This window comes from Coffea arabica, chromosome 6e, assembly GCF_036785885.1.
Source record: "Coffea arabica cultivar ET-39 chromosome 6e, Coffea Arabica ET-39 HiFi, whole genome shotgun sequence".
Classification (NCBI taxonomy): Eukaryota; Viridiplantae; Streptophyta; class Magnoliopsida; order Gentianales; family Rubiaceae; genus Coffea; species Coffea arabica.
The window spans coordinates 13,548,354-13,575,424 of NC_092321.1; the positions used below are offsets into that span (position 1 = coordinate 13,548,354).

General features: G+C 38.4%; 2 protein-coding genes across 2 annotated transcripts; both read left to right on the forward strand.

Moving 5' to 3' along the window:
* Nucleotides 1-7,941: 7,941 nt before the first annotated feature.
* On the forward strand, nt 7,942-9,064 carry LOC113696408 (class V chitinase-like). Its single transcript, XM_027215829.2, has one exon. It carries the CDS (start codon nt 7,942-7,944, stop codon nt 9,034-9,036), a length of 1,095 nt encoding a protein of 364 aa, XP_027071630.2. The 3' UTR covers nt 9,037-9,064.
* A 15,919-nt stretch (nt 9,065-24,983) lies between these two features.
* LOC113695870 (class V chitinase) lies at nt 24,984-26,825 on the forward strand. The gene is made up of 2 exons (XM_027215049.2): nt 24,984-26,233; nt 26,678-26,825. The coding sequence occupies exons 1-2, from the start codon at nt 25,105-25,107 to the stop codon at nt 26,764-26,766; spliced, it is 1,218 nt and encodes a 405-aa protein (XP_027070850.1). The 5' UTR covers nt 24,984-25,104; the 3' UTR covers nt 26,767-26,825.
* The last annotated feature ends 246 nt before the right edge of the window (nt 26,826-27,071 follow it).

Here is a 27,071-nt window from a genome sequence, read left to right on the forward strand (position 1 = left end):
TACTGCTACGGTTCAAAAAAGAAAAAATATCTTAGCAGCAAAAACCACTATTGCTGGGTCTGCCGTGCAAGTGGAGGAAGGGGAAGTAAATGTTCTACAACATTGTGCTATTCATGATGATCATGCGGTTGAAGCAACCAATAACCAAACCGCTGATGCTAACGAAAAAACAGAAATAAGTAACATGATGAATTCGACATTGCATAGGGGACAAAGAGAAATGGACTTCCAACTGGATAATCATCATGGTCTTCAACTTGAAGGGTCCCATTCCCACATTGTGAAGCCTTTTAACACCGATCCAGCGCATGTGGACAGTCATCAAAATGAAGGGTCCCATTTTCCCATTGAAAATCCTCTTAACACCGAACCAGAACATTTGACCGACAATGGTTCAAACTGTAAAGATAATCTGACCCACAACAATGTGAGGGGTGAACATCACTTGCTAGCTGACAATGACAATGCTGATCATGAACTGATGGCCGACATTTCTGTTTCGGAGAATCTCTATGTTGATTTGCGAGGAGGAAAGGATTCTACACACCAAGAGGTTTTGGAGCAGTCTGCTGGTGATGTGGATAAACAGGAGAACCTTGTTGAGGAGGGATTATTGGATGGTGGGTTTGCATCCCTATCAGAGGGGGAGGCTGACGATGGCGATAGATTCTATGGTGGGAAGACACAGGAGCGCATGGGCTCCTCTGGGGTTGTAGATATTTTTAACCTTGACCCAATTATTCAACAGGTTAGTGACAAGCTCCAGCATGGGGAAGAATTCCAGTTGGTTAAGTATGGCAAGAAGAGAGGAAAGCTACCTCAAATTTCGTCGAATAGGTCGCTGCGATCGAAAGCTAAGGCAACCTCGAACTCTTTCTCTGCTGTAAATCAATGATTAAGTTCCTTTTCTGGAATATCAGGGGTGTGTCCCGTGCCCCAAATTTTCGTAGATTGAGATTTTTAGTTAATCTTCATGAGATTCAATTGGTTGCTATCTGTGAACCGAAAGTCCAAGCAGTGGATATTCATTCGATTAGGATGCGTCTTCACATGGATCAAGCCATCTGTAATAGTAGGGGGGATATTTGGGTTCTTTACAAATCCTCTATCTTGTGTAGCTTGGTTGGAGAATCGAGTCAACACATGTCTCTATATCTTAGCTCTTTGTTATTTGAGAGACCTATTACCTTCTCAGTTACTCATGCAAAGTGCACAGACACTGAACGGCTAGAATTGTGGTCTAGTCTCCTAGTGGACAACCCGGATCAATCCCCTTGGTTGATTGTGGGGGATTTCAACGTCATCGTGTCGGCGGAGGAGAAAAGGGGAGGGTTGCCTTTTAGACCAGCAGAGGGTTGGGATTTTTTAGATTTTATGTCTCAGGCAGGGGTTTTTGATGTGGGGTACTCGGGCTCTTGCTTCACATGGTGCAATAACAGGCATGGTCGGGCGCGTATCTGGAAGCGACTAGATAGGTTGCTAATGAATCAAGTTGCTTCTAATTTCGCTCTGGATTTTAGCATTCGCCATTTATCTAGGGATCCTTCGGATCATGCGCCATTATTATTATCGGCTACGACAAAACTAGACAACAAGCCGAGGCCATTCCGTTTCTTAAATTTTTTGGCATCTAAGCCTGGGTTTTTGGATGTGGTCCGATGCAACTGGAACGTGGCTTTCTCGGGGCCTCCGTTAATGGTCCTTGCTGCTAAGCTTCGAAGTGTCAAGATGGCGTTACGTGCCTGGTCTCGGGAGGTTTTCGGAGATATCTTTGGCTCGGTACGGGTGGCAGAGGACATGGCCCTCAACGCTGAGTTGAGCTATGACACTGATCCATCGGAAGACAAGCTTGTAGCATTACAGAAGGCTCGGGCTCATCTTCGGCGGTCGCAAGGGGTGGAGCATATGTTTTGGCAACAAAAATCAAGGGTCAAATGGTTGAAGGATGGAGATCGAAATTCGAGATATTTCCATGCAGTGGTGGCAGAGCGCCACCAACGGTCGGTAATCCATCGGATTAAATCATCCACTGGGGATTGGCTGGAGTCTGCGGATGCCATTGAGAGTGAAGCCGAATCCTTTTTTAAACGGTTATTTACGGCAGAGTCCCCTAGTGCATCCTTTAATGCTCTTGACGTTATACCGAAATTGCTGACGGACCAGGATAATGACATGCTAGACGAGATCCCTTCTAAGGAAGAAGTTAAGTCAGTGATTTTTGCAATGGATGGTGGGAGTGCGGCTGGGCCGGATGGGTTCTTGGGTAGGTTTTTTACGTGTGCATGGGACATTGTGGCAGAGGATGTCCATGCGGCTGTGGTAAGTTTCTTCTGTGGAGAGGTGCTGCCTAGGAGTATATCTTCCACTTCAATAGTGCTGGTTCCGAAGGTCCAGTCTCCGCAGGATTTTACCCAATTCCGTCCGATTAGCTTGTGTAACTTTATCAATAAGGTGATATCCAAGGTCTTGTCGGACAGATTAGCATGGATCTTGCCGAAGATTATTTCCCCTCAGCAGAGTAGCTTTGTGAAAGGTAGGCATATCTCTGATAATTTTCTGTTGGCTCAGGAGCTTATATCTGGTATTCGTCGCTCTAATAGGGGAGGGAATGTGGTGTTAAAGTTGGACATGGCCAAGGCTTACGACCGCATTTCATGGGTTTTCTTGTTACAAGTACTGCGTCGATTTGGTTTCACGGAGAGGTGGATTGATATGATTTGGCGATTAATCTCCAATGTTTGGTTTTCGGTTCTGGTCAACGGCTCTCCTTGTGGCTTTTTCCAATCTACTAGGGGGCTCCGACAAGGTGACCCCATTTCACCGGCTCTTTTTGTTATTGGGGCAGAGGTCCTGTCTAGGTTGCTTAACTCTTTGGTTGGCCAGCGTGGATTCCTGCCGTTTAAGATTCCTTCCACATGTCCTGTCATTACACATCTAGCTTTTGCAGATGACGTAATTATTTTTTGTAGCGGGGTTAAGAGTACTTTGCGGCATGTTATGAGGGTTTTGGGGTTGTATTGTAGTACGTCTGGGCAGCAGGTAAATTGTCTGAAGAGTTGTTTTGTTACTCATGATAAGTTGAGCCCTGCTCGTCGACGAGTGGTGTCACAAGTTTCTGGTTTTCAGGCCAAGTCCCTCCCACTTAAGTATCTTGGATGCACTCTCTATTCCGGAAGACGGAGATGTAGCTACTTCTTGGACATCTGCTCCTCAGTTGCAAAGCGGGTTCTATCGTGGAAGGAAAAGTTATTGTCGCCTGGTGGGCGTTTGGTTTTAATCAGGAGTGTTTTGTCGTCGTTGCCTCTGCACATCCTTGCTGTCACGGATCCTCCAAAGGGTGTGCTTCATACCCTCGAGAAGGTTTTTGCAAATTTCCTTTGGGGAAGGTCTGAGGGGGGTAATCGCTACCATTGGATTAGATGGGAGACTATGTGCAAACCGCTTGATGAAGGGGGGATTGGTGTTCGGTCCCTGGCGGATGTGTTGGAGACATTTTCAGTGAAGCTATGGTGGTCCTTCAGGCAATGTTTATCCCTCTGGGCGAAATTTATGCACGATAAATACCTCCAAGGCGGTCATGTGTGTGAAGCGGAACTTCAGCGCTTTCAATCTCCCACCTGGAGGAGGCTAGTCAGGTGCCAGGCTCTGGCAGATTCCCATATCCGGTGGGTGTTGCAGAATGGAATGGTCGACTTTTGGCATGAGAATTGGATGGGTGAAGGGTCGTTGTGTCAACAGGTTGAGAATTTTGGTGATCACGCCGTAGCGGATTTCGTGTTGAATGGGAGCTGGAACGTTTCGATGCTTCATCAATGGCTACCTGATAGCATTGTTTCTACGATTATGCAAATACGCCCTCCTGATATTTTTTCTACAACCCCAGATAGGATGGTGTGGGACTTGGAGACAACTGGTTCCTTCTCCTTCTCATCTGCATATAATTTGGTCCGACAGGAATCCAACATTTCCATCTTCTCCTCTAATATTTGGTTGTCAGCTTTGCCTGTAAAAATCTCTTTTTTTATGATTAGGATGTTATCGGGCCGCCTGCCTGTGATGGAATCGCTGCAGAGGCGGGGTGTCTGCGGTCCATCTCGGTGTTCTTGCTGTGTCAACCCAGCGGTGGAGTCAGTTGATCATGTCTTGTGTGTTGGAGATGTCCCACGGTGGGTATGGAATTCTTTTCAGGTAGAGGCAGGAGACTTTGCACATGTCTCAACGGTAAAACATGCAGTCATTCAATGGTGGATGCGCCCGGCTAAGAACAAGTTGATGAAATTGTTGTATCAGATATTGCCTTCGCTTATTTGTTGGCATCTCTGGAAGGCTAGAAATGTGGCGGTGTGGGAAGGAAAGGTGTTGTCAGCGATACAGGTACATGGCTTTATTCTTTCGGATCTCTGTGATATTCTTCAGATGCACTTTAAGGATATGGGGGTGGGACGTTATTCGTGGCATCGACTACACATTTCGCTGATGGGGTGGAAGAAGGAAATGAGGGTCACTTTAGTCAGGTGGCTGCCTCCGGCTTCTACCCTCCTAAAACTGAACACTGATGGGTGCTCCTTAGGGAATCCGGGGAGGAGTGGAGGTGGTGGGATTTTGCGAGATAGTGCAGGTTTTTTCAGACTTGGTTTTGCGGGTTATTGGGGAGAGACGACGAGCCTACATTCAGAATTGAAGGCCTTGTTATTTGGGGTTAAGTTGTGTGTCACGCAAGGCTTTTGTTGCTTGCACCTGGAGTCTGATTCCATTCTTTTAGTCCAAATGGTCACAGGGGTTGGTAGATGCCCATGGGCCTTGCAACGAGAGCTGGACGAGTTGCTTGCCTTTCAGAATGCTTTTCAAGCTGTCTCCCACTGTTATCGCCAAGCGAATGTGCCAGCAGATCGGCTTTCTAAGATTGGGACAGATACCCGCTCTACTGTTATCTATAACTCGTTTGCGCAATTGCCGCGTTTGGTTCGAGGAGACCTTAGGTTGGATAGGCTTGGCTATCCTAACTTCCGTGCTTCTTGAGCGCCGGCGTGCTTGTGTTTAGTGATGTTTCCATGTACTCGTTCAGCAAAATGGGGGGAAAAGGGGAGGATAGGTCAAGTCTTTTGTTCATGGCCATGCTGCAAATCTTGTAACTTTTATGATTCTGTTTGAATAATAACGATGAGGGCTGTCCTCTTTAATAAATAAAAAAAAAAAAAAAAAACCAATATAGCAGTCAAAGCAAATTAAAAACTTGGTTGGTGCAGAAGAAGAACAGCAGCAGCATAAAACTTTTGGACAGACCAAAGACTTGTTTTTTAATTTTTATTTTTTTTCAAGGCAAAAGAGTTGTGTTTTAATTTTTATTTTTTTTCAAGGCATTCTCACTGCTGCTTATCTTCTCTTGAGTAACAACTTTCCCTCCATTAATTAGACCTTCCTTTTCGTTATTCACCATGCACTAGCCAACAACGCCCTCATTCGACAACGGATCTTCTGTTCCATTTTCTGTGCCACTCTCTGTCTCACTTTTTTTCATATTGCTATTTTTCCTTCATAAATATCATATTTTTTAATTTCTTAAGATCTAATAACTATTTTTTTCACTTAAGGGTATTCTAACCTTTCGGCCAGACTAATCCGCTAAGGCTATGTAGAATCTTACCCAAAGGATACATAGTGAGATAGTACACAGGACTCGGGATCTGCTGGTAACTACCAGACTACAGAACCAATCAAACTACCTGCGGGGGGCAAGATCTAATAACTATTAACTGAGCAAAAAATAAATACAACAGTTTAAAAAAAATTGATGTACAATAGAAAATTAAAAATATACAACAGAAATTTCATTAAAAATCTCATTTTTTATGCATTTTAAATTTTTTGAGTTTATTAAATTTTGTGTATTATTCAGTTAATAGTCATTGGATATTAATGAAACAAAATGGAACTAACATATGATGTTTATAAAGGAGAAATAACAATACAGTAAAAAGTGAGACAGAAAATGACATAAAAAATGAGACAGAAGATCTGTTGCGACCAAAATATAACAAAGGATCCAAAGCTATTCTTTGATCAGTCCTGTTTCTGCCAATTTTGCCCATCTTTCCACTAAATTGCAAATGCTTCCTAACTTTTGCTTTTGATTATTCTCTTCAACAATTTGTATGTCTCTAGGATTCAAATGATTCAAATTGTCTTCCTTGTGGAAATACAATAGAAAATTGGATGAATAAACACAATTACATGTGATATTAAGGATGATGATCTTTTAATTTTTGAGCTGCAAGTTGTTTATTCCAAGTCACATATTTTAAGGAGATTAGAATTGTCCTTGATTGACTTAAGTATCATATTCTTTCATTATGTAAAACCCTACGATAATGGTAAACCACAAAAAAAAAGGATGAGAAGTAGAATTTCAAAATGTAGTCACGCACGTTAATTGCCGGCAAGTTATATAATAGATTGCCTTGCTTGTCATTTGAGATCATAACTGCTAAGCTCAAGCAGCCTGAGTAGATCAGCCTGTTCACAATGGTATTATAAATTGAGTTTAGATAAATCATTTTGAAGCATTGTCACCAGAAATTATGGCCTCCTTTTTCCATAGGTAAAAGACAATTTCTTAGATAATACAACCAAGTGCCCCAAACTGTAAATTGGAGCTACTAAGTTGGAATGTAAAAGTATAGTGTATGAATCAAGGTCAAGAAAGCGATAAAGTGTTCGAATTTTCCCAAGGCTTATTCTCGGGGTATTCCTCTATCCACAAAAGGATGTGCTTGCAAATTCTGTTCACTGAATATGTTTCATTTGCACATTAAAGAAAGAAACACACAACCAAAATTTGTCTTTCAAAGTAAAGTGTTCTTTTGACAAAAAAGTGCATACATGATCAAATTTTTTGTTGCAACTATGGTGGAATTATTTGGGTTCAATAAAAATTTCTGCACATTTTAAATGTCGTGACCACACTAGGACTTCTTCCGTATAAAAGCTTCTAAAAATAGATTTTAATCTGCCAAAGATCTAATGCACTTGTACTGTCATAATTTCAACTTCAAATATCTTTAGATATGCAGAAACAGTGTAAAAAAATTAATTACAAGTTTCACAATGCTGCTAGCAACGGATCAAAAAAGTTTAGAAAAGAATATGATAAGACAACACCATGCTTTTGAACATCATCTCACAATTCATTGAACATTTCGGCTTTTGAAATTTCGCCAATGAATTGTTCGTTGACTTGTACAACACTAACTATAAGACCAGTCAAATTGGCAACTATTTTTGACCCAAACAATCTCTAAATGAAATTTATAAAATTTTAAGTACTACTTTCTTCCATTAAGGTTGTCCTTTATTTATTTATTTATTATTATTATTTTTTTTTTGTCAAAGAGAACTTTGATGCTTGTACGATTAAACTAGCCAGCATGGGCACATACTATAACACTACATCTTAGTTTGATCCCTACTTTATTTTCATTGTGAATTGAATAAATACCAAATAAGGGTTCCTTTTCCTTCAAAATGTCAATGGCTTCCATAACTAAGTTCATCTTACTATCTTTAACTCTGTGTGTTCTCCATCTTAACTTCTGTCATGGACAAAATGCTGTCAAAGCAGGCTACTGGTTTCCGGATAGTGGAATTGCACTCTCAGACATTGATTCCAAACTTTTCACTCATCTGTTTTGTGCATTTGCTGATCTTGATCTCTAAATGAAATTTATAAATTTTAAGTACTACTTTCTTCCATTAAGGTTGTCCTTTATTTATTTATTTATTATTATTATTATTTTTTTGTCAAAGAGAACTTTGATGCTTGTACGATTAAACTAGCCAGCATGGGCACATACTATAACACTACATCTTAGTTTGATCCCTACTTTATTTGCATTGTGAATTGAATAAATACCAAATAAGGGTTCCTTTTCCTTCAAAATGTCAATGGCTTCCATAACTAAGTTCATCTTACTATCTTTAACTCTGTGTGTTCTCCATCTTAACTTCTGTCATGGACAAAATGCTGTCAAAGCAGGCTACTGGTTTCCGGATAGTGGAATTGCACTCTCAGACATTGATTCCAAACTTTTCACTCATCTGTTTTGTGCATTTGCTGATCTTGATCCCCAATCCAATAAAGTCACCATATCCTCCTCAAACGCTGGCCCCTTTTCACAATTCACCAAAACAGTTCAACTCAAAAACCCTTCAGTTAAAACCCTTCTATCCATTGGTGGTGGAAATTCTAATAGAGCTGATTTTGCTTCAATGGCCAGTCAATCATCTTCCCGCAAGTCATTCATTGATTCTTCAATAAACTTGGCCCGAGCCAAAAATTTCCACGGTCTAGACTTGGACTGGGAATACCCACAATCCGCTTCTGAGATGAAAAACTTGGGCTCACTCCTGGATGAATGGCGAGCCGCGGTGGCAACTGAGGCCAAGAACTCAGGCAAGCCACAGCTGATTTTAACAGCTGCAGTTTCGTTTGCATCAAAGGTGGATGGATTGTATCAGTATCCTATTCCATCAGTATCCAGAAGCCTGGATTGGATAAATCTTATGGCTTATGATTTTTACGCTCCAGATCGTCCAAGTACTTCTACCAGGTGTCACGCTGCATTAAAGGACCCTTCTGGCCAAGCTAGTGGAAGTTCTGGCATTGCAGATTGGGAAAAAGCTGGAGTCGGGGCGAAGAAGTTGGTTCTCGGAATCCCATTTTACGGATATGCTTGGCGATTGGTAAAAGCTAATAATCATGGGATCCTGGCTCCGGCAAATGGAGCTGCTGGTCCGGATAATGGAGTCAAGCGGTACCAAGATATAAGGACCTTTGTAGCTCAAACCCCGGGGGCGGTTGTGGTGTATAATTCCACATATGTCTGCAATTACTGCTATGCTGGAACAACATGGATCGGTTATGATGATAATCAAACAGTTTCCACCAAGGTTTCATATGCTAAACAAAATGGACTTCTTGGGTACTTTGCTTGGCATATTGGAGCTGATGACAACTTGGCACTATCACGACAAGGTTAGTTAATGGCGTGATTCCAAGATAAGTAATTCCCTGTCCGATTAGATTTATCATTTATGGAGAAAATGACCTCATACGCCCTGAAAAATTGAGTCTCTAAGTGTACCTAATAATTGGCTATGGAACATTGTCCATCGAGCTAATATTTTCCTGTGCCTAGAATTGAATGTATGTTTTTTGGAATTTTTTCATTTACAACATTTAAGAACTACCCTTTTTAGCAAATGGTATTTGCAGTCCTTACATAATATTTCTCTGGTATTATACCTTTTTTCTTGTAACAAAATGCTAAAAGTGGAGTGTAAAAAACTATTTTTGAGGTGCAAATATCTCTTACCTTTTTTTTGAAGTTGTTCATTTGTATATACATCAACAATATCTCAAAGTTTCTACAATTCTCATATTTGTTACTAACACTTATTTTTTTACTTGAATGTAGCTAGCCAGGCATGGGGAGCATGAAGTGGTGGTGGAAGTCATTTGACGTTCCTTATAATAAGCCAAAAGAGAGCTGGCATTGTTGAATAATAATTGACGTGCGCAGGGTATACATATCAATTTTGCCTCATTCTAATCAAGTTTTACATTTATAAACTCCTAAATACCCCACACGCGATTTATCGCAAGTATACGAATCGTGAGCGAGTATAGGGTATTAAGGGTCGATCCCACAAGGAAGATTGCAATTACCGGTACTACTAAAGCTTCTCTATTATTTAGACTATCAATTAATGATAAGAAATTTAACCTACTGCACTTATACAAGAAATTAACAAATGAAAGTTCCTTAGGTTGTGGTATCCCTAACTACTCATGCAAGTGCTATATTTGGATCATTGAATACTACATCTAGGCTAATTATGGTGTAATTTCCTTATGCATTTGAATCCTACTTTCGTAGTGAATCAATTATACTCATAACTAATCCATACCTATTTTCATGGTTATGAAATTAGCTACAAGTTCATTTCTTCAATGAAATTACATGAAATGAATCACTAAAAACCACATAGATGCACCTCTACTTTCGTGAGTGTACTTCCTATGTTTAGCACTTCTTGAACTAGTGTTAAATCTCAATTTCCATTGCAGAAACAACACCTTAGATAATCACAATTAATGGTACCAGATTAATCATGATTTAAAGAGCCAAAGTGCTAAATAACTTGCTCAAATCGTAGCAGTCAAATAACCAAACAATTAACACTAACAATCATAGAAAGTTCAACCAAACCCAAGGTATAAACTTTAGAAACACATAATGAACACAAAATCCAGAACTTGTATATTAACTAAACTTGGAATCAAATACAAAAGATAAAGAGTTTGGAAGGAATACAACCCTTGTCACATGAGCTTTCTTCCTTGCCTTCTTCATCCTCCATCTTCATCCTAATCTAGATAATAAACAAGAATGGAAAAGCTACACTACTCTATACTAAGCTAAACTAACACTAAGGAGATGAAAGAGCTACATTTCTGCAACTTCCAGCTTCTCCCGTATGTCTCTCTCTATTTTCTGCTATGAACTCCCCATCTCTTTTTTTGCAATGAATTTTGCTATTTAATGATGAAAGGTGGTCAAGAAATGAGGATTACATCTCCCTTTTACAGCTGGGAATGTTTCTCACATGTCTAGCATCCAATGTGAGTTGGTGGAGGTGAAATTGAGTTTTACGCGTACAGAGCAGCCTTTTCTGACCTGTGATCCGAGCTGCTACAGTACCTCGGATCCGTATGGATCCGAGCTCGGATCCACTAACCCAGAAACAACCGAGGGTTCGGATGAATAGTGGATCCGAGTGTGGATCACTTGCTCTGTTTTTTGCCCAACTTCAACCAATCTTTCCTTGATGTTAGAGGCTGAACCAGCTCATGTCTAAAACACGAAAGTTGTAGCCTTTTGAGTTATCTTTCTAATGCATCAAGAATCACCTCATTTGGATCTGTGTAGGCTGAGATATGACTGAAATACCCTTGCCTGCTCATTGCCCTGTTCCAGCTTCGACCAGTAGAAATTTGCTATTGTAATTCGGCATTTTGACCTGGAAAACCTTCAAACTGGATTTAGATGTCTTCACCAAAGTTGTAGATCTATATCTTATCTTCAAATTGGTTCAAGAATCATCTTAATCTGATCATTGTAGCTCACGTTATAGCCGAAATACGAAAATGTGTCAAAACTGTCAAAATACACAAAATCCAAGTAAAAAGTGATAAAAACCTCATTTAATCACTTAAAAGCATTTTTCACCAATTATAGCCAAAATGATTCATATTCTTCCAATAATATAACCAAAGTGACTAAAAATAATATAAAATGTCATACAATTATTACGTAAATTAGTCACTTATCAAACTCCCCCACACTTGAATCATTGCTTGTCCTCAAGCAATTCACACATAATCAAATGCAATGATTCAAGAGGTGAAACAATATATGCACTTTGTCCAATTTAATTCCTCAAGACTTGGAAAATAATTATTATATAATTATTCAATTTACACTAAATACTCATAATATCAAGTAAAGGAAAGATAATTATACCCTAAATTCAACAAGTTAAACTTAATCTCTTACCCTAACCTAATTTCACAAATAAGCAACCCACATAGTCGATTTATAGCCTTCCTCCTCCTATAATCATCCTTTTCTCAAAATTTTACATCTAAGAGGGATTTATTCATACTAATTTTACTTAATTAGTGAGAATGCCTTTTTACGCGAAAATCGACACTTTTAGGTGAAGATTCCCGGTTACTCAACATTTCACTTATTCAAGTTGCAATGCATACTCTTAATTCAAGTACCTTTTTACGCGAAAATCGACATTTGTAGATGCCAACCCCCGGTTACTCGGTACAAAAATCATTGGAGTAGAATAATTTTTTCTTTCTTTTCTTCTCTTTTTTTTTTTTTTTTTTAAACTAAAGGACAATAAATAGATATTCCCTCTTAGAAAATATATAAGACTAATCAAAGGAGGAGTATAACCTTTTATCAACTATGTCAATCACTTACTTGCAAAATTAAGTAAAGAGAATAAATCTCATTAAACATGTAAAATTATAGGCATAATTTTCCTCACTTTACCAAATATACTTTCTAAAATGTAAAAATTCTAATTGCATAATAACTATTTCCAAGTTAAATGAGGACTAAACCTTCCAAAATACACATAAAGTTTCAACAATTGGAAGAATAAAAACATTTAAAGTTGGAACAAATTAGCCCTTTTTGAATGAAAATGCAAAAATTTGAAGAACTTTTGGGCCATAGTGACATATTGGACAAGATGTTAGACAAATTTTGACGGAGTTTCCCCATATAAATGGAAGAAAACTCCCTGCCAACAAACCCAATTTCAGGCAAATTATCCACATGGCAAATAATTCAAACATAACTCCAATATTTCTAAGCATTTATATCCACAAAATATCATCACATGGCAAGTAAATGCAAGTTTAATATTTTCCTCCCCCACACTTAAACTTCACATTGTCCTCAATGTGAGAAAGGAAAAATAACGAAAATAAGAGAAAGTAATACTCCCCTAATGAACTTGCGCGATCCGAATCCATGGCAATGTGATGAATTTCCAACTTTACTTGAAAGAATGGAGACTTCAATTAATGCACCTTGAAAAAAAAACAAAAATACAATTCTTAAGAATAAAAGCTTGCAACCAACAAGAAGAAAAGTGGAGTTGAAGGAGGAAAAAGAGGGAAGAATGAAGAAAAGTGGTCCGAGGCTTCGTTTGGAAAGGATCCGAGGTCGTTTTTGAAAGGATCCGAGGTCGGATCATGATAAGTGAGCTCGGATCAAGAAGCTCAAATTTTTTCTGATTGCAGAAGTGGATCCGAGGCCTCGGATCCATATGGATCCGAGCTCGGATCAAGAAGCTCGAAGTTTTTCTCTGATTGCAGAAGTGGATCCGAGGCCTTGGATCCATTGAATCTGCACTTATTGCAGAATTTTTGCAATTTTCAGTTTGACCTCAATTCTTCAAAATACACCCTAGATCATTTCTATGTCAAAATAAACCATTCACGCACATGCAAAATGATCTAAACATGCATTCTAAACCTCTTTAATGCATCAAAAACCATAATTACTGAATTTGAGGTATTGAGATCTTTGATCAAACTTCGCCTTTTTCACCTCATTTGGTCACTTTTTCAAAACCTACAAATGAAAAATAACAAAATAACTCAAACTCATACTTTAAACATAAAATCACTCCAAAATAACATGAACTTAAACAAACATTGGGTTGCCTCCCAATAAGCGCTTCTTTAAAGTCAATAGCTTGACTATTTCTCCTCATTTTTTCAAGGAGGCTTTGTTAGCGAATAATCCACCATTTTTGGTCGTGGTGGATCATTAAATGGTGACTTTATAGCAAAAGCCACATGATCTAATGATGTGAGAAATGGAAGTGACTTACCTATCCCAAGTGGCTCATAGATATTACCTTGAATATGCACCACTTGAGAACTTACCAAAGGAAATGTCATGAGAGTATCTTGGGCAGCAATACCCTTAGAACCTATACTTTCAATGCACTCCTCAAGAGGGGTGAAAAATGAGTCATTAAAACTCACCTCTTGAGGCTCAAAGTTAGTTTCAAAGGTATTATCATGTGAAATGGATATTTGCTCATTGAAATATAATTGAGATTCATCATTTTCATCCAAATGCAATCCATTTTCACATACAACATTTCCACGATTCATGCTAGGATCATTTTGCAAATTATTAGAAGAAATAACTTCACACAATACATTCAATTGCTCATGTATATTACCAAAGTGAGAAGCTAATTCATCTAACCTTTCCTCAATCCTATCAAAACGGTTGGAAGTTGCATTAGCTAATTTTTCTAAAGCTAACTCCCAAGATGGCTTAGAATCATTAGCTACCATTTCAATTGCCAACTCCCAAGATGGTTTTGATTCATATTGGACACATTCAGGTTGGTAATCATAAAAATATGAAGAATTACTATAAGTACATTGATTATTCCAACCATAAGCAGGAGAATTACTCAAATTAGCACTATATCGATCAAAACAAGGATTGTAATGCTCTAATTCATCATAATAATCCATATTTTGTGCTTGCATACATGTATTAGTAGCATGATAACCTCCACACAAGTCACAAATCACATGATAAGAATTAAAAACATTAACATTCCTCCTCTGCTCAATTTCATGCATCATGGTGTCCATTTGAACTTGTAACATCATAACATCAAATTTAGCCTTTAAGCACCTTAAACCATCTTCAAAAGACATACATTCAGTAAATTCTTGGTTACCTCTATTAAAGGAGCTTTGCACTTGGTAACCATCCATTACCAATCTTCCACTTCTCAAGCATTGTCCTCCAAATTGTCCTACCCTTCTCATCACCTAAAATTGCTTTTAAACAACTTAAGAGCAAAATTAGTAAGAAGAATAGGTGATAAAACACATACACATAAAAAATTCTAAAATGACAGAAAATAACATTCACACAATAACTAATAAAATGTCTAAACTAATAAAGTTACTCTTCACACCGATATTGCCAAATCTTCCCCGGCAACGGCGCCAAAAACTTGACGTGCGCAGGGTATACATATCAATTTTGCCTCATTCTAATCAAGTTTTACATTTATAAACTCCTAAATACCCCACACGCGATTTATCGCAAGTATACGAATCGTGAGCGAGTATAGGGTATTAAGGGTCGATCCCACAAGGAAGATTGCAATTACCGGTACTACTAAAGCTTCTCTATTATTTAGACTATCAATTAATGATAAGAAATTTAACCTACTGCACTTATACAAGAAATTAACAAATGAAAGTTCCTTAGGTTGTGGTATCCCTAACTACTCATGCAAGTGCTATATTTGGATCATTGAGTACTACATCTAGGCTAATTATGGTGTAATTTCCTTATGCATTTGAATCCTACTTTCGTAGTGAATCAATTATACTCATAACTAATCCATACCTATTTTCATGGTTATGAAATTAGCTACAAGTTCATTTCTTCAATGAAATTACATGAAATGAATCACTAAAAACCACATAGATGCACCTCTACTTTCGTGAGTGTACTTCCTATGTTTAGCACTTCTTGAACTAGTGTTAAATCTCAATTTCCATTGCAGAAACAACACCTTAGATAATCACAATTAATGGTACCAGATTAATCATGATTTAAAGAGCCAAAGTGCTAAATAACTTGCTCAAATCGTAGCAGTCAAATAACCAAACAATTAACACTAACAATCATAGAAAGTTCAACCAAACCCAAGGTATAAACTTTAGAAACACATAATGAATACAAAATCCAGAACTTGTATATTAACTAAACTTGGAATCAAATACAAAAGATAAAGAGTTTGGAAGGAATACAACCCTTGTCACATGAGCTTTCTTCCTTGCCTTCTTCATCCTCCATCTTCATCCTAATCTAGATAATAAACAAGAATGGAAAAGCTACACTACTCTATACTAAGCTAAACTAACACTAAGGAGATGAAAGAGCTACATTTCTGCAACTTCCAGCTTCTCCCGTATGTCTCTCTCTATTTTCTGCTATGAACTCCCCATCTCTTTTTTTGCAATGAATTTTGCTATTTAATGATGAAAGGTGGTCAAGAAATGAGGATTACATCTCCCTTTTACAGCTGGGAATGTTTCTCACATGTCTAGCATCCAATGTGAGTTGGTGGAGGTGAAATTGAGTTTTACGCGTACAGAGCAACCTTTTCTGACCTGTGATCCGAGCTGCTACAGTACCTCGGATCCTTATGGATCCGAGCTCGGATCCACTAACCCAGAAACAACCGAGGGTTCGGATGAATAGTGGATCCGAGTGTGGATCACTTGCTCTGTTTTTGGCCCAACTTCAACCAATCTTTTCTTGATGTTAGAGGCTGAACCAGCTCATGTCTAAAACACGAAAGTTGTAGCCTTTTGAGTTATCTTTCTAATGCATCAAGAATCACCTCATTTGGATCTGTGTAGGCTGAGATATGACTGAAATACCCTTGCCTGCTCATTGCCCTGTTCCAGCTTCGACCAGTAGAAATTTGCTATTGTAATTCGGCATTTTGACCTGGAAAACCTTCAAACTGGATTTAGATGTCTTCACCAAAGTTGTAGATCTATATCTTATCTTCAAATTGGTTCAAGAATCATCTTAATCTGATCATTGTAGCTCAAGTTATAGCCGAAATACGAAAATATGTCAAAACTGTCAAAATACACAAAATCCAAGTAAAAAGTGATAAAAACCTCATTTAATCACTTAAAAGCATTTTTCACCAATTATAGCCAAAATGATTCATATTCTTCCAATAATATAACCAAAGTGACTAAAAATAATATAAAATGTCATACAATTATTACGTAAATTAGTCACTTATCAATAATATCATTGATATGTGTACTCCATCAAAGTATAAATAAATGCCTTAGAGTTTGAAAATTGATTTTCGTCCTGTGGAGACAAATTGCAAACTGGCATGTGGCTAAATCAAGGATTAGGCCTTAAGCCTTTCTGACTAAGTAAGGCGAAGAAAGCAAAAAGAAATCGAAACAATTAAAAGAATGTGTTGCCGTGTCAAGATCATCTTATATTGACTTGATATGCTTGTCAAAATATATGACACCGTCATAGGATAATTGATTTCCAGTATGAAAGAGTCCAGGCTTTTCAATTAATTGACTGGTCATTAGAGTAAATTGAGAATTAAGACATTCGCTAATGGATATAGATTGACAAAAGTGTTAGTTGTTAACCATACTTTCCCAGACTAACTAAGAGTTCATCACACTTTGCCCATAAAGAACAAATTGAATATATAGCAACGGACATTAAACTTTTTAACATCCTAAAAGCATGTGAATTTTTGTTTATTTTTCTTCCAGTTTTGCGTCAAAATGATTCCTAACCAAAGGCTACTTCAGTAGCCGTTCCCTAACACTTGCAGAAGATGGTCAAAGCGGCAAACATTCTCAAAATTTAGCAAAACAATCGCAGTCTTACTTTTGCATTTTCTATTTTTTGAAGGAAAAGATACTGAGCCAAAGCAGTAAAAGAAGGGATTTTACTGGTCATCTAGCATTGGCACTTCTATTCTTGAAAGGCCAAGAGCATCTGTGAGGGAACCCAGATATTATTTTGACTTCAATAGCTATAGCACCTCTAAAATTACTTGCATGGATCTTCTAGCCACATCAATCTGTTTACATTTTCGTTTTCTTTTGTTTGTGCCTTGTAGTTCCTGTAGGATATTTATGTCCATGTATCACCACAACAGGGGTAGATAAATTCTTGCATTACAATTTTTTTTAATTACATTGCATTTTTTTATTGGATTACATGTTTTTTATTTCGTTGTTGGTGTTGGAAATGCTAGTAATTGACTGGTTTTAAAGGAGAGGCAAAGTGTATATTCTTTTTATTCAGGTCGCCTAGGTGCAATTAGTCCCTAGTTCAAGAGGGCAAAGTGTTAGGACCGGGCCAGGAATAGACAAACTCAAGTTAGCACAAAGTAGGCGATATAACCGACCATATAATAGATAGGCGGTAGATACCAGCCATATAATAATTAGGCGGTAAAACCGACCATATAAAGACGGATAACAAAGCAAATAAAAGACACAGAAGATTTACGTGATTCGGTCAAATTGACCTACGTCCACGGGCGAGGGAGGAGCAATATTTCTACTATGAAGAAGAAATACAAAAGACCGTAGGAAAGTGGTTCCTAGGCCAATAAGCACTTACAAAAGAGTTTAGAAAATATTCCTAAACTCAAAATAAGAGAGCCTAAAATATTTGACTAAATGGGCTAAATGACTCAAGAACCTAATAGCCCATATAACTCTCTTAAGTGGTGCAAGTTAAATCCTTCAATGGACCCTTCTATTTATAGGCCTCGAGTAGCCGACTTCTCTTCAGCAGGCTCCGATGTGGGATGAGAAGGAAATGAAAAAATTATGCCACAAGTCAAAGCTTGCGGCTCTGACAAAACAACAAATCTCCACCTTGGCATAATTTTGAGTCTTATCATCGACAATAGCAAAATTGCTCCATCTTCTCCACATAAGCCCCAATGGGCGTAAATCACCAACAATGAACACCAACCACATCCAAGCACTGCTTGAATTTGTAAACTGGAAGAGGTTTCGTAAACATATCGGCTGGATTTTCCTTAGTATTAATTTTCTGAATAAGGACTTTTCCCTCAGCAATGATATCCCGAATGAAGTGATACTTCACATCAATGTGTTTCGTCCTCTCATGATACATCTGATCTTTAGTCAAGTGTATGGCACTTTGACTATCACAGTGAATATCAGTAACACCTTGATATAGACTTAACTCGCTAAATAAACTCTTCAACCACAAGGCTTCTTTGATTGCCTCGGTCACAGCCATATATTCTGCTTCAGTAGTAGACAAAGCTACGACAGGTTGTAGAGTAGCTTTCCAACTAACAGCACAACCGCCAATGCAAAATACATAGCCTGAAAGTGATCTTCTCCTGTCAAGATCCCCAGCGTAGTCTGAGTCTACAAAACCAACCAAAGTGTTATTATTTCTTCCAAACTCCAAACATGCATTTGAAGTACCTCGCAAGTATCTGAGAATCCAGTTCACAGCTTGCCAATGTGCTTTACCAGGGCAAGACATATATCTGCTAACAACACTGACTGCTTGTGCAATATCTGGACGAGTACAAACCATTGCATACATAACACTGCCGACTGCACTGGAATAAGGAACCCGTGCCATATAATCTTCCTCTTCATCTGATTTTGGTGATTGAGCAGCAGATAGCCGAAAATGGCTAGCAAGAGGAGTAGATACTGGTTTAGCATCTTTCATGCCAAAACGCTCCAAAACTTTCTCAAGGTAATTTTTCTGGGTCAAGAATAACTTCCCTACTTCTCGATCTCTTTTGATATCCATGCCAAGAATTTTCTTAGCTGCTCCCAAATCTTTCATTTCAAATTCACTATTTAACTGCAGTTTCAAAGTGTGAATTTCTGACAAATTCTTGGCAGCAATGAGCATGTCATCAACATAAAGCAGCAAATAAATGAAAGAACCATCATTTAACTTCCGGAAGTAAACACAACTATCATACATGCTCCTCAAATAACCATGACCCAACATAAAGGAATCAAACCTTTTATACCATTGTCTTGGAGACTGCTTCAATCCATATAAGGATTTCTTCAATAAGCAAACATGGTCTTCCTTACCTTCAATCTCAAAACCCTGGGGTTGTTTCATATAAATTTGTTCTTCAAGTTCGCCATGTAAGAAAGCTGTCTTAACATCAAGCTGCTCTAACTCCAAATTATACATGGCTACTAAAGCAAGCAAAACACGAATAGAGCTATGTTTAACAACAGGTGAGAATATATCATTAAAATCAACACCTTGTACCTGACTATAGCCCTTTGCAACCAATCGTGCTTTATATCTTGCATCTTCAACCCCTGGAATACCTTCCTTCTTCTTGAAGACCCATTTGCATCCAACAATTTTCTTAGCTGACGGCGGCTTTACAAGAACCCAAGTTTCATTACGATGAAGAGATTCAATTTCTTCATTCATCGCAATCAACCACTTTGCAGAATCATCACAAGAAACTGCTTCTGAATAGGTGGAAGGCTCACCAACTGCATCAGTTTCTTCTGCAACAGACAAAGCATATGCAACTAAATTTGCATATCTTTGTGGTGGTCGAATGTCTCTCCTTGCTCTATCTCTGGCTATGGAATATTCCTCTTCTTCTGAACTATCTTCCACAGTAGACTCAGGTGCATCTACTGGCATTTGTTGAATAGAAGATTTGGTCTGAGAAGGACCAGAACTGCCAATATCAAGCTCCACCTGCTTCTGTGTACTATCAGTAGTACAAGGACTGGAAGACTCCTTCTTGGAAGATAACATACACAATTCATCAAAAGTAACATCTCTACTGATCACAAATTTTGGAGATTTGGGATCAGGACACCATAATCTATATCCTTTCACCCCAGAAGCATACCCAAGAAAAATGCACTTTTTAGCCCTAGGCTCCAATTTTCCATCATTCACGTGCATGTATGCTGGACACCCAAAAACTTTTAAATTGGAGTAATCAGCAGGAGTACCTGACCAAACTTTCTCAGGAGTTTTGAAATCAAGAGATGCAGAAGGAGAACGGTTGACAATATAACAGGCCATATTGATCGCCTCTGCCCAAAAGTCGTTTGTCAACCCTGCATTGGAGATCATACATCTTGCTCTCTCCAAAAGCGTTCTGTTCATACGTTCAGCCACACCATTTTGTTGAGGCGTCATCCTGACGGTGTGATGCCGAACAATTCCTTCATTCTTGCAGAATTCATTAAATTCACCTCCACAAAATTCCATGCCATTATCTGTTCTCAACCGCTTAATATGCTTTCCTGTTTGTTTCTCAATCAAAACTTTCCATTGCTTGAAAGTTAGGAAAACATCATTTTTATGCTTAAGAAAATATACCCAAACTTTTCTTGAATAATCATCAATGAAAGTCAACATGTACCTGGCACCACCTTTAGAAGGAGCACGAGAAGGGCCCCATAGATCTGAATGAATGTAATCAAGAGTACATTTTGTCTTGTGAATTGCTGGTGAACTGAAGCTGACTCTTTTCTGCTTCCCAAAAATACAATGTTCACATAATTCCAATGGCCCGGTACTTTGACCACAAAGAAGTCCCCTTTTGCTTAGTATGCCTAAGCCTTTTTCGCTCATGTGCCCCAAACGCATATGCCATAATTTGGTGATGTCTGTATCTGACAAAGATGATGTTGAAACAGCAGCAGCACCTGTAACAGTAGATCCCTGCAAAATATACAAAGTACCAGATCTGTGTGCCTTCATAACAACAAGAGCTCCTCGAGTGATTTTGAGAACTCCGTCTCCACCTGAATACCTGCACCCGATAGACTCAAGAGTGCCCAAAGAGATGAGATTTTTCTTCAAATCTGGAACATGTCTAACATCTGTGAGCGTCCTCACAATACCATCGTACATTTTAATCCGGATTGTGCCTTTGCCAACAACTTTACAAACAGCGTTGTTGCCCATTAAGACAACTCCACCTTCAGTTGATTCATATGTTGAAAACCAGTCCCTATTGGGACACATATGATATGAACAACCCGAATCTAAAATCCACTCATTGTTAGATCTAAAAATATTTTCCGTTGCACAGAAAATGGTTCCATCATTCTCATCAGCTGCTATACTAGCCTCAGCGGATTCAGTATTTTTCTCAACAAATTTCCCTTTTTGCTTTTCTTTATTTTTCAATTTAAAGCAATCAGAGATAACATGGCCCTTCTTTTTACAATAATTGCACACCACATTTTTATGTCTGGACTTGGATCTACTTCTATTTTCTGTGTTTCTCTTTTCAGATCTACCCCGAACAAACAAGCCATCGGCTTGACTCCCACTAGTTTCCCCAGTAATGTCCCTATCTATCTGCTCTTTAGATTTTAATGCAGATTTAATTTCCCGATACGAAATTGTCTCCTTTCCATAAATCATAGTATCGCGGAAATGCTTAAAAGACTGGGGAAGGGAACACAAAAGTAATAGGGCTTGATCTTCATCATCAATTTTTGAATCTATATTCCCCAAATCCATAATAATGGAATCAAATTTATCAAGATGGGAGAGTATAGATGTACCTTCAGACATCCGAAGCATGTACAAACTCTGCTTCAAATATAGCCGATTCTCGACTGTCTTCTTCATATACAAGGCTTTCAATTTATCCCACATAGCCTTGGTCGAAGTCTCCGTTGCTACCTCACGCAATACCTCATCAGAGAGATTTAGGATAATACTGGATCTTGCCTTCTTATCCATCTCAGCAAAATTTGCATCTGTCACATCTTCTGGCTTTTTCTCAATTCCTTGAATTGCCAAGTCAACTCCGTCTTGAACAAGAATGGCCTCCATCTTGAGCTGCCACATGCCGAAGTTGACATTCCTGTCGAATTTTTCGACAACCGTCTTTGTTATCGTCATTGTTGCCACAAAATCTGTAACGTGAAGTTTGTCTCAAAAAACTGGCCAAACAAATATGCAAGTCTCGTGAGCGGGCCCCACAAGGTGAGCGGACCCCACGAGATAAGCGGGCCCCACAGGGATGAACGGACCCCACAAGGTGAGCGGGCCCCACGGATAAACGGACCCCACAGGATGAGTGGGCCCCACAGGATGGACGGACCCCACCAGATGAACGGGCCCCACCAGATGAACCTGTCTTGCAAAATATAACAACCAGCTCTGATACCAGTTTGTTAGGACCGGGCCAGGAATAGACAAACTCAAGTTAGCACAAAGTAGGCGGTATAACCGACCATATAATAGATAGGCGGTAGATACCAGCCATATAATAATTAGGCGGTAAAACCGACCATATAAAGACGGATAACAAAGCAAATAAAAGACACAGAAGATTTACGTGGTTCGGTCAAATTGACCTACGTCCACGGGCGAGGGAGGAGCAATATTTCTACTATGAAGAAGAAATACAAAAGACCGTAGGAAAGTGGTTCCTAGGCCAATAAGCACTTACAAAAGAGTTTAGAAAATATTCCTAAACTCAAAATAAGAGAGCCTAAAATATTTGACTAAATGGGCTAAATGACTCAAGAAGCTAATAGCCCATATAACTCTCTTAAGTGGTGCAAGTTAAATCCTTCAATGGACCCTTCTATTTATAGGCCTCGAGTAGCCGACTTCTCTTCAGCAGGCTCCGATGTGGGATGAGAAGGAAATGAAAAAATTATGCCACAAGTCAAAGCTTGCGGCTCTGACAAAACAACACAAAGTGTAGCCCATTTACCGTACGGTAGCATCTATTGATAATGGCATCTTGTAGAAACTAAATAGTTTCCAGTGCTTAAAATACAAAATGAGAGACTGTGCCTTGAATTAAAAAAAAAAAAAAAAAAGGCAAAGACTCTAGATGATCGTCAAACTATTAGTGGACTTTTAATCAAACTATCAAGTGAACTTGTAAAAGGGTATATTTTTCATCCTTTTGACAAGACATAATTTTAGAAACCTCCCCAAGATTTATATTAACATCATTTGGAACCTCTAAAATTTTTAAAAATCCCTAGCCTCCCCTATAACCATCCATTTTGTAACAATCTCACCCTTGTATTATTAAAATACTCTTACAATAATCATTTAATGAGAATATCTTTCTACCAATTCTACCCTTTTGTGTTGTTTTATATTGAATTTTCTATCAATTTGATTATAATATATAAGATTTACATATTTTGCCTAAAAATTTTATTTTTCATAGTGTTTTGCCTAAAAATTGGTAAAGTAGTGAAGATAATTTTGTCAATTCATATGGTACAATAGTTATTAATGGTCCCATCTCACAAGTGGGGGAGTTGAGTGATATTTCTGAAACTTCAAAGGTGTCAAATGATATTACCATAGATTTCAGGAGAGGTTTCTGAAATTATCACTAACCAAAAGGGTGAAAGGCATACACTTATACAAGTCCAAGAGGCAAAAGTATATACCTAATAATTGGAGGGTTAAAAGTCGATCAACTATATAATTCGAGCGCCATTCAAATATTTTGCCCAAAAAAAATAGCCGGACCAATGTATGTACGATACTCTCCTAAACATGGTATTGTGGAAACAGCAAAAACATAAGAAATTTACTTTCCATAAATGATAAATGTGCTGGAGCTAAAGTTGCCCCGCTACCAAGATTCATTCATCTCCGTAGTTGTTCGGGCAACTTGCCTCTCTTTAATATTTTATGGTCCAAATTGGGCGGTCCCAAGATTGAAAATAAAATCTGTGATCTAATCGAAAGCGGCTGCAATATTAAACAAATTTCGGCGAGTAGCTATGAAGGACTAAAACTTATCACTATTTCTTTTTTTTTTTTTTACTATCCAAAAGTTGTAATTAGTTGAATAGGCAAATATCTTGAAGATTGAGACTTACGTGGTAGCATGTTGTTGGCAGTCGTAAAGATTTAATAGTTTCAAGGAAATGTAAAGTTTCACAATTTTTTGCATTTACCGCTAGACTGGGAACATGGATGAAAGTTTCAAATGCTAAACAAAATGGACTTTACAAATTGGGCACTTTGCCAACAAAATTAGTTTGCAGTGTGACGCGATTTTCAATTCCCTTTAAAATAAAAATTTGGCATTATTTAATCACAGATGCCCTCAAGGCTTCATCCTCAAATCCTATCTGACAATTGTCCATGAAATGTTGTCCCTTGGATCAAATTTTTCCTTTGGTAGAATTAATTGTGGTATACTTATTGAGATATTCGTGCACTCTGTCAATTTTTTTTCATGTCTTCAACTTGTAAAATATAGTAGTACCTTTTTCCTTCTTGACTTGTTCATTTGTATAGACGTCCACGGCATCTCTTACTTTCTCATATATTTCTCATTCGTAGTGATTAATAAGACCAAACCTAATGTTGGTAGAAGTTTCTCCACTACTCATGTGAGAGGTGACACTGTTTGAGTGATGATTTGTGTATTCCACAATTCAATACACATATGCAAGTTTTCCAGTGCCGTCACAATCAAAAGACAAATAAATTCCTTAGCACGCAAGTTCCGCAAAGGTACAGTTTGAAAAGTTGATTTTTACTATCTGAAGACAAATTGCAAGCTGACAGGTGACTAAGTACCCAAGCCTAACTCGAGGATTAGGCCCTAAGGCAATCTCACTTTAGAAGAGGATCACAATTTTCTCTTGGATTCTCCACTAATGCCTCCAAATTAGATAAGGCCAAGTTTAAAAAAATGAATTTCCTTGTCAAGGTCATTTTCAGTTGTCCTTGTATGCTTGTAAAACAGTGTCATAGCTTCACCGAATAGTTATTAATTTCCAGGATGAAAAGTCCAGGAATTTTCATTTAATTGACTGATCTAAACAAATTAAATAACACCTCATCTTAGTTTGATCCCTACTCTATTTGCAATCTGAATTGAATGCATACCAAACAAGGTGTCCTTTCCTTCAAAATTTCAATGGCTTCCACAACTGAATTCATCTTACTATCTGTAACCCTCTGTGTTCTCCATCTTAACTTCTGTCATGGACAAAATGCTGTCAACGCAGGCTACTGGTTTCCAGATAGTGGAATTGAAATCTCAGACATTGATTCCACTCTTTTCACTCATCTGTTTTGTGCATTTGCTGATCTTGATCCCGAATCCAATGAAGTCACCATATCCGCCTCAAATGCTGGCCCCTTTTCACAATTCACCGAAACAGTTCAACTCAAAAACCCTTCAGTTAAAACCCTTCTATCCATTGGTGGTGGAAATTCTAATAGAGATGATTTTGCTTCAATGGCTAGTCAGCCAACTTCTCGCAAATCATTCATTGATTCCTCAATAAACTTGGCCCGAGCCAACAGTTTCCACGGTCTAGACTTGGACTGGGAATACCCACAATCCGTTCCTGAGATGGCGAACTTAGGGTCACTCCTGGATGAATGGCGAGCTGCGGTGGCAACTGAGGCCCAGAACTCAGGCAAGCCACAGCTGATTTTAACAGCTGCAGTTTCGTTTGCATCAAAGGTGGATGGATTGTATCAGTATCCTATTCCATCAGTATCCAGAAGCCTGGATTGGATAAATCTTATGGCTTATGACTTTTATGCTCCAGATCGTCCAAGTACTTCTACCAGGTGTCATGCCGTATTAAACGACCCTTCTGGCCAAGCTAGTGGAAGTTCTGGCATTGCAGATTGGGAAAATGCTGGAGTCGGGGCACAGAAGTTGGTTCTGGGCATCCCATTTTACGGATATGCTTGGCGATTGGTAAACGCAAATAATCATGGGATCTTCGCTCCGGCAAATGGAGCTGCTGGTCCGGATAATGGAGCCGAGCAGTACCGAGCTATAAGGACCTTTGTAGCTCAAACCCCGGGGGCAGTTGTGGTGTATAATTCCACATATGTCTGCAATTACTGCTACGCTGGAACAACATGGATCGGTTATGATGATACTCAAACAGTTTCCACCAAGGTTTCATATGCTAAACAAAATGGACTTCTTGGGTACTTTGCTTGGCATATTGGAGCTGATGACAACTTGGCACTATCACGACAAGGTTAGTTAATGGCGTGATTCCAAGATAAGTAATTCCCTGTCTGATTAGATTTATCATTTATGGAGAAAATGACCTCATACGCCCTGAAAAATTGAGTCTCTAACTGTACCTAATAATTGGCTATGGACCATTGTCCATCGAGCATATTTTCCTGTGCCTAGAATTGAATGTATGTTTTTTGGAATTTTTTCATTTACAACATTTAAGAACTACCCTTTTTAGCAGATGATATTTGCAGTCCATACATAACAATTCTCCGGTATTATACTTATTTTCATGTAATAAAATGTTAAATTGGAGTGTCAAAAACTATTTTTAGAGCATAACTGTCACTTACCTTTTTTCTAACTTGTTCATTTGTACATACATCCACAATATCTAAAAAATTCTACAATTCTCATCTTTGTAAGTTGTAACTAACGCCTACTTTTTACTTGAATGCAGCTAGCCAAGCATGGGCAGATGGAAGTGGTGCTGGAAGCCATTTGACGGTGACCCTAGTAAGCCAAAAGGGAGCTGGCATTGTTGAATAATGATATCATTGCTATGTGCACTCTATCAAAAGATGAATAAATGTCTTACAGTTTGAAAATTGATGTTCATCATGTGAAGACTAATTGCAAACTGACAGGTGGCTAAATCAAGGATTAGGCCTGAGCCTTTTTGACTTAGGTAAAGGCGAAGAGAGCATAAAGAAATTGAAACAATGAAAAGAATAATGTGTTCCCGTGTCAAGATCATCTCTTACATTGACGGTCATAGGATAATTGATTTCCAGTATGAAAAATTCCAGGCTTTTCAATTAATTGATTGGTCTTTAGAGGAAATTGACAATAGA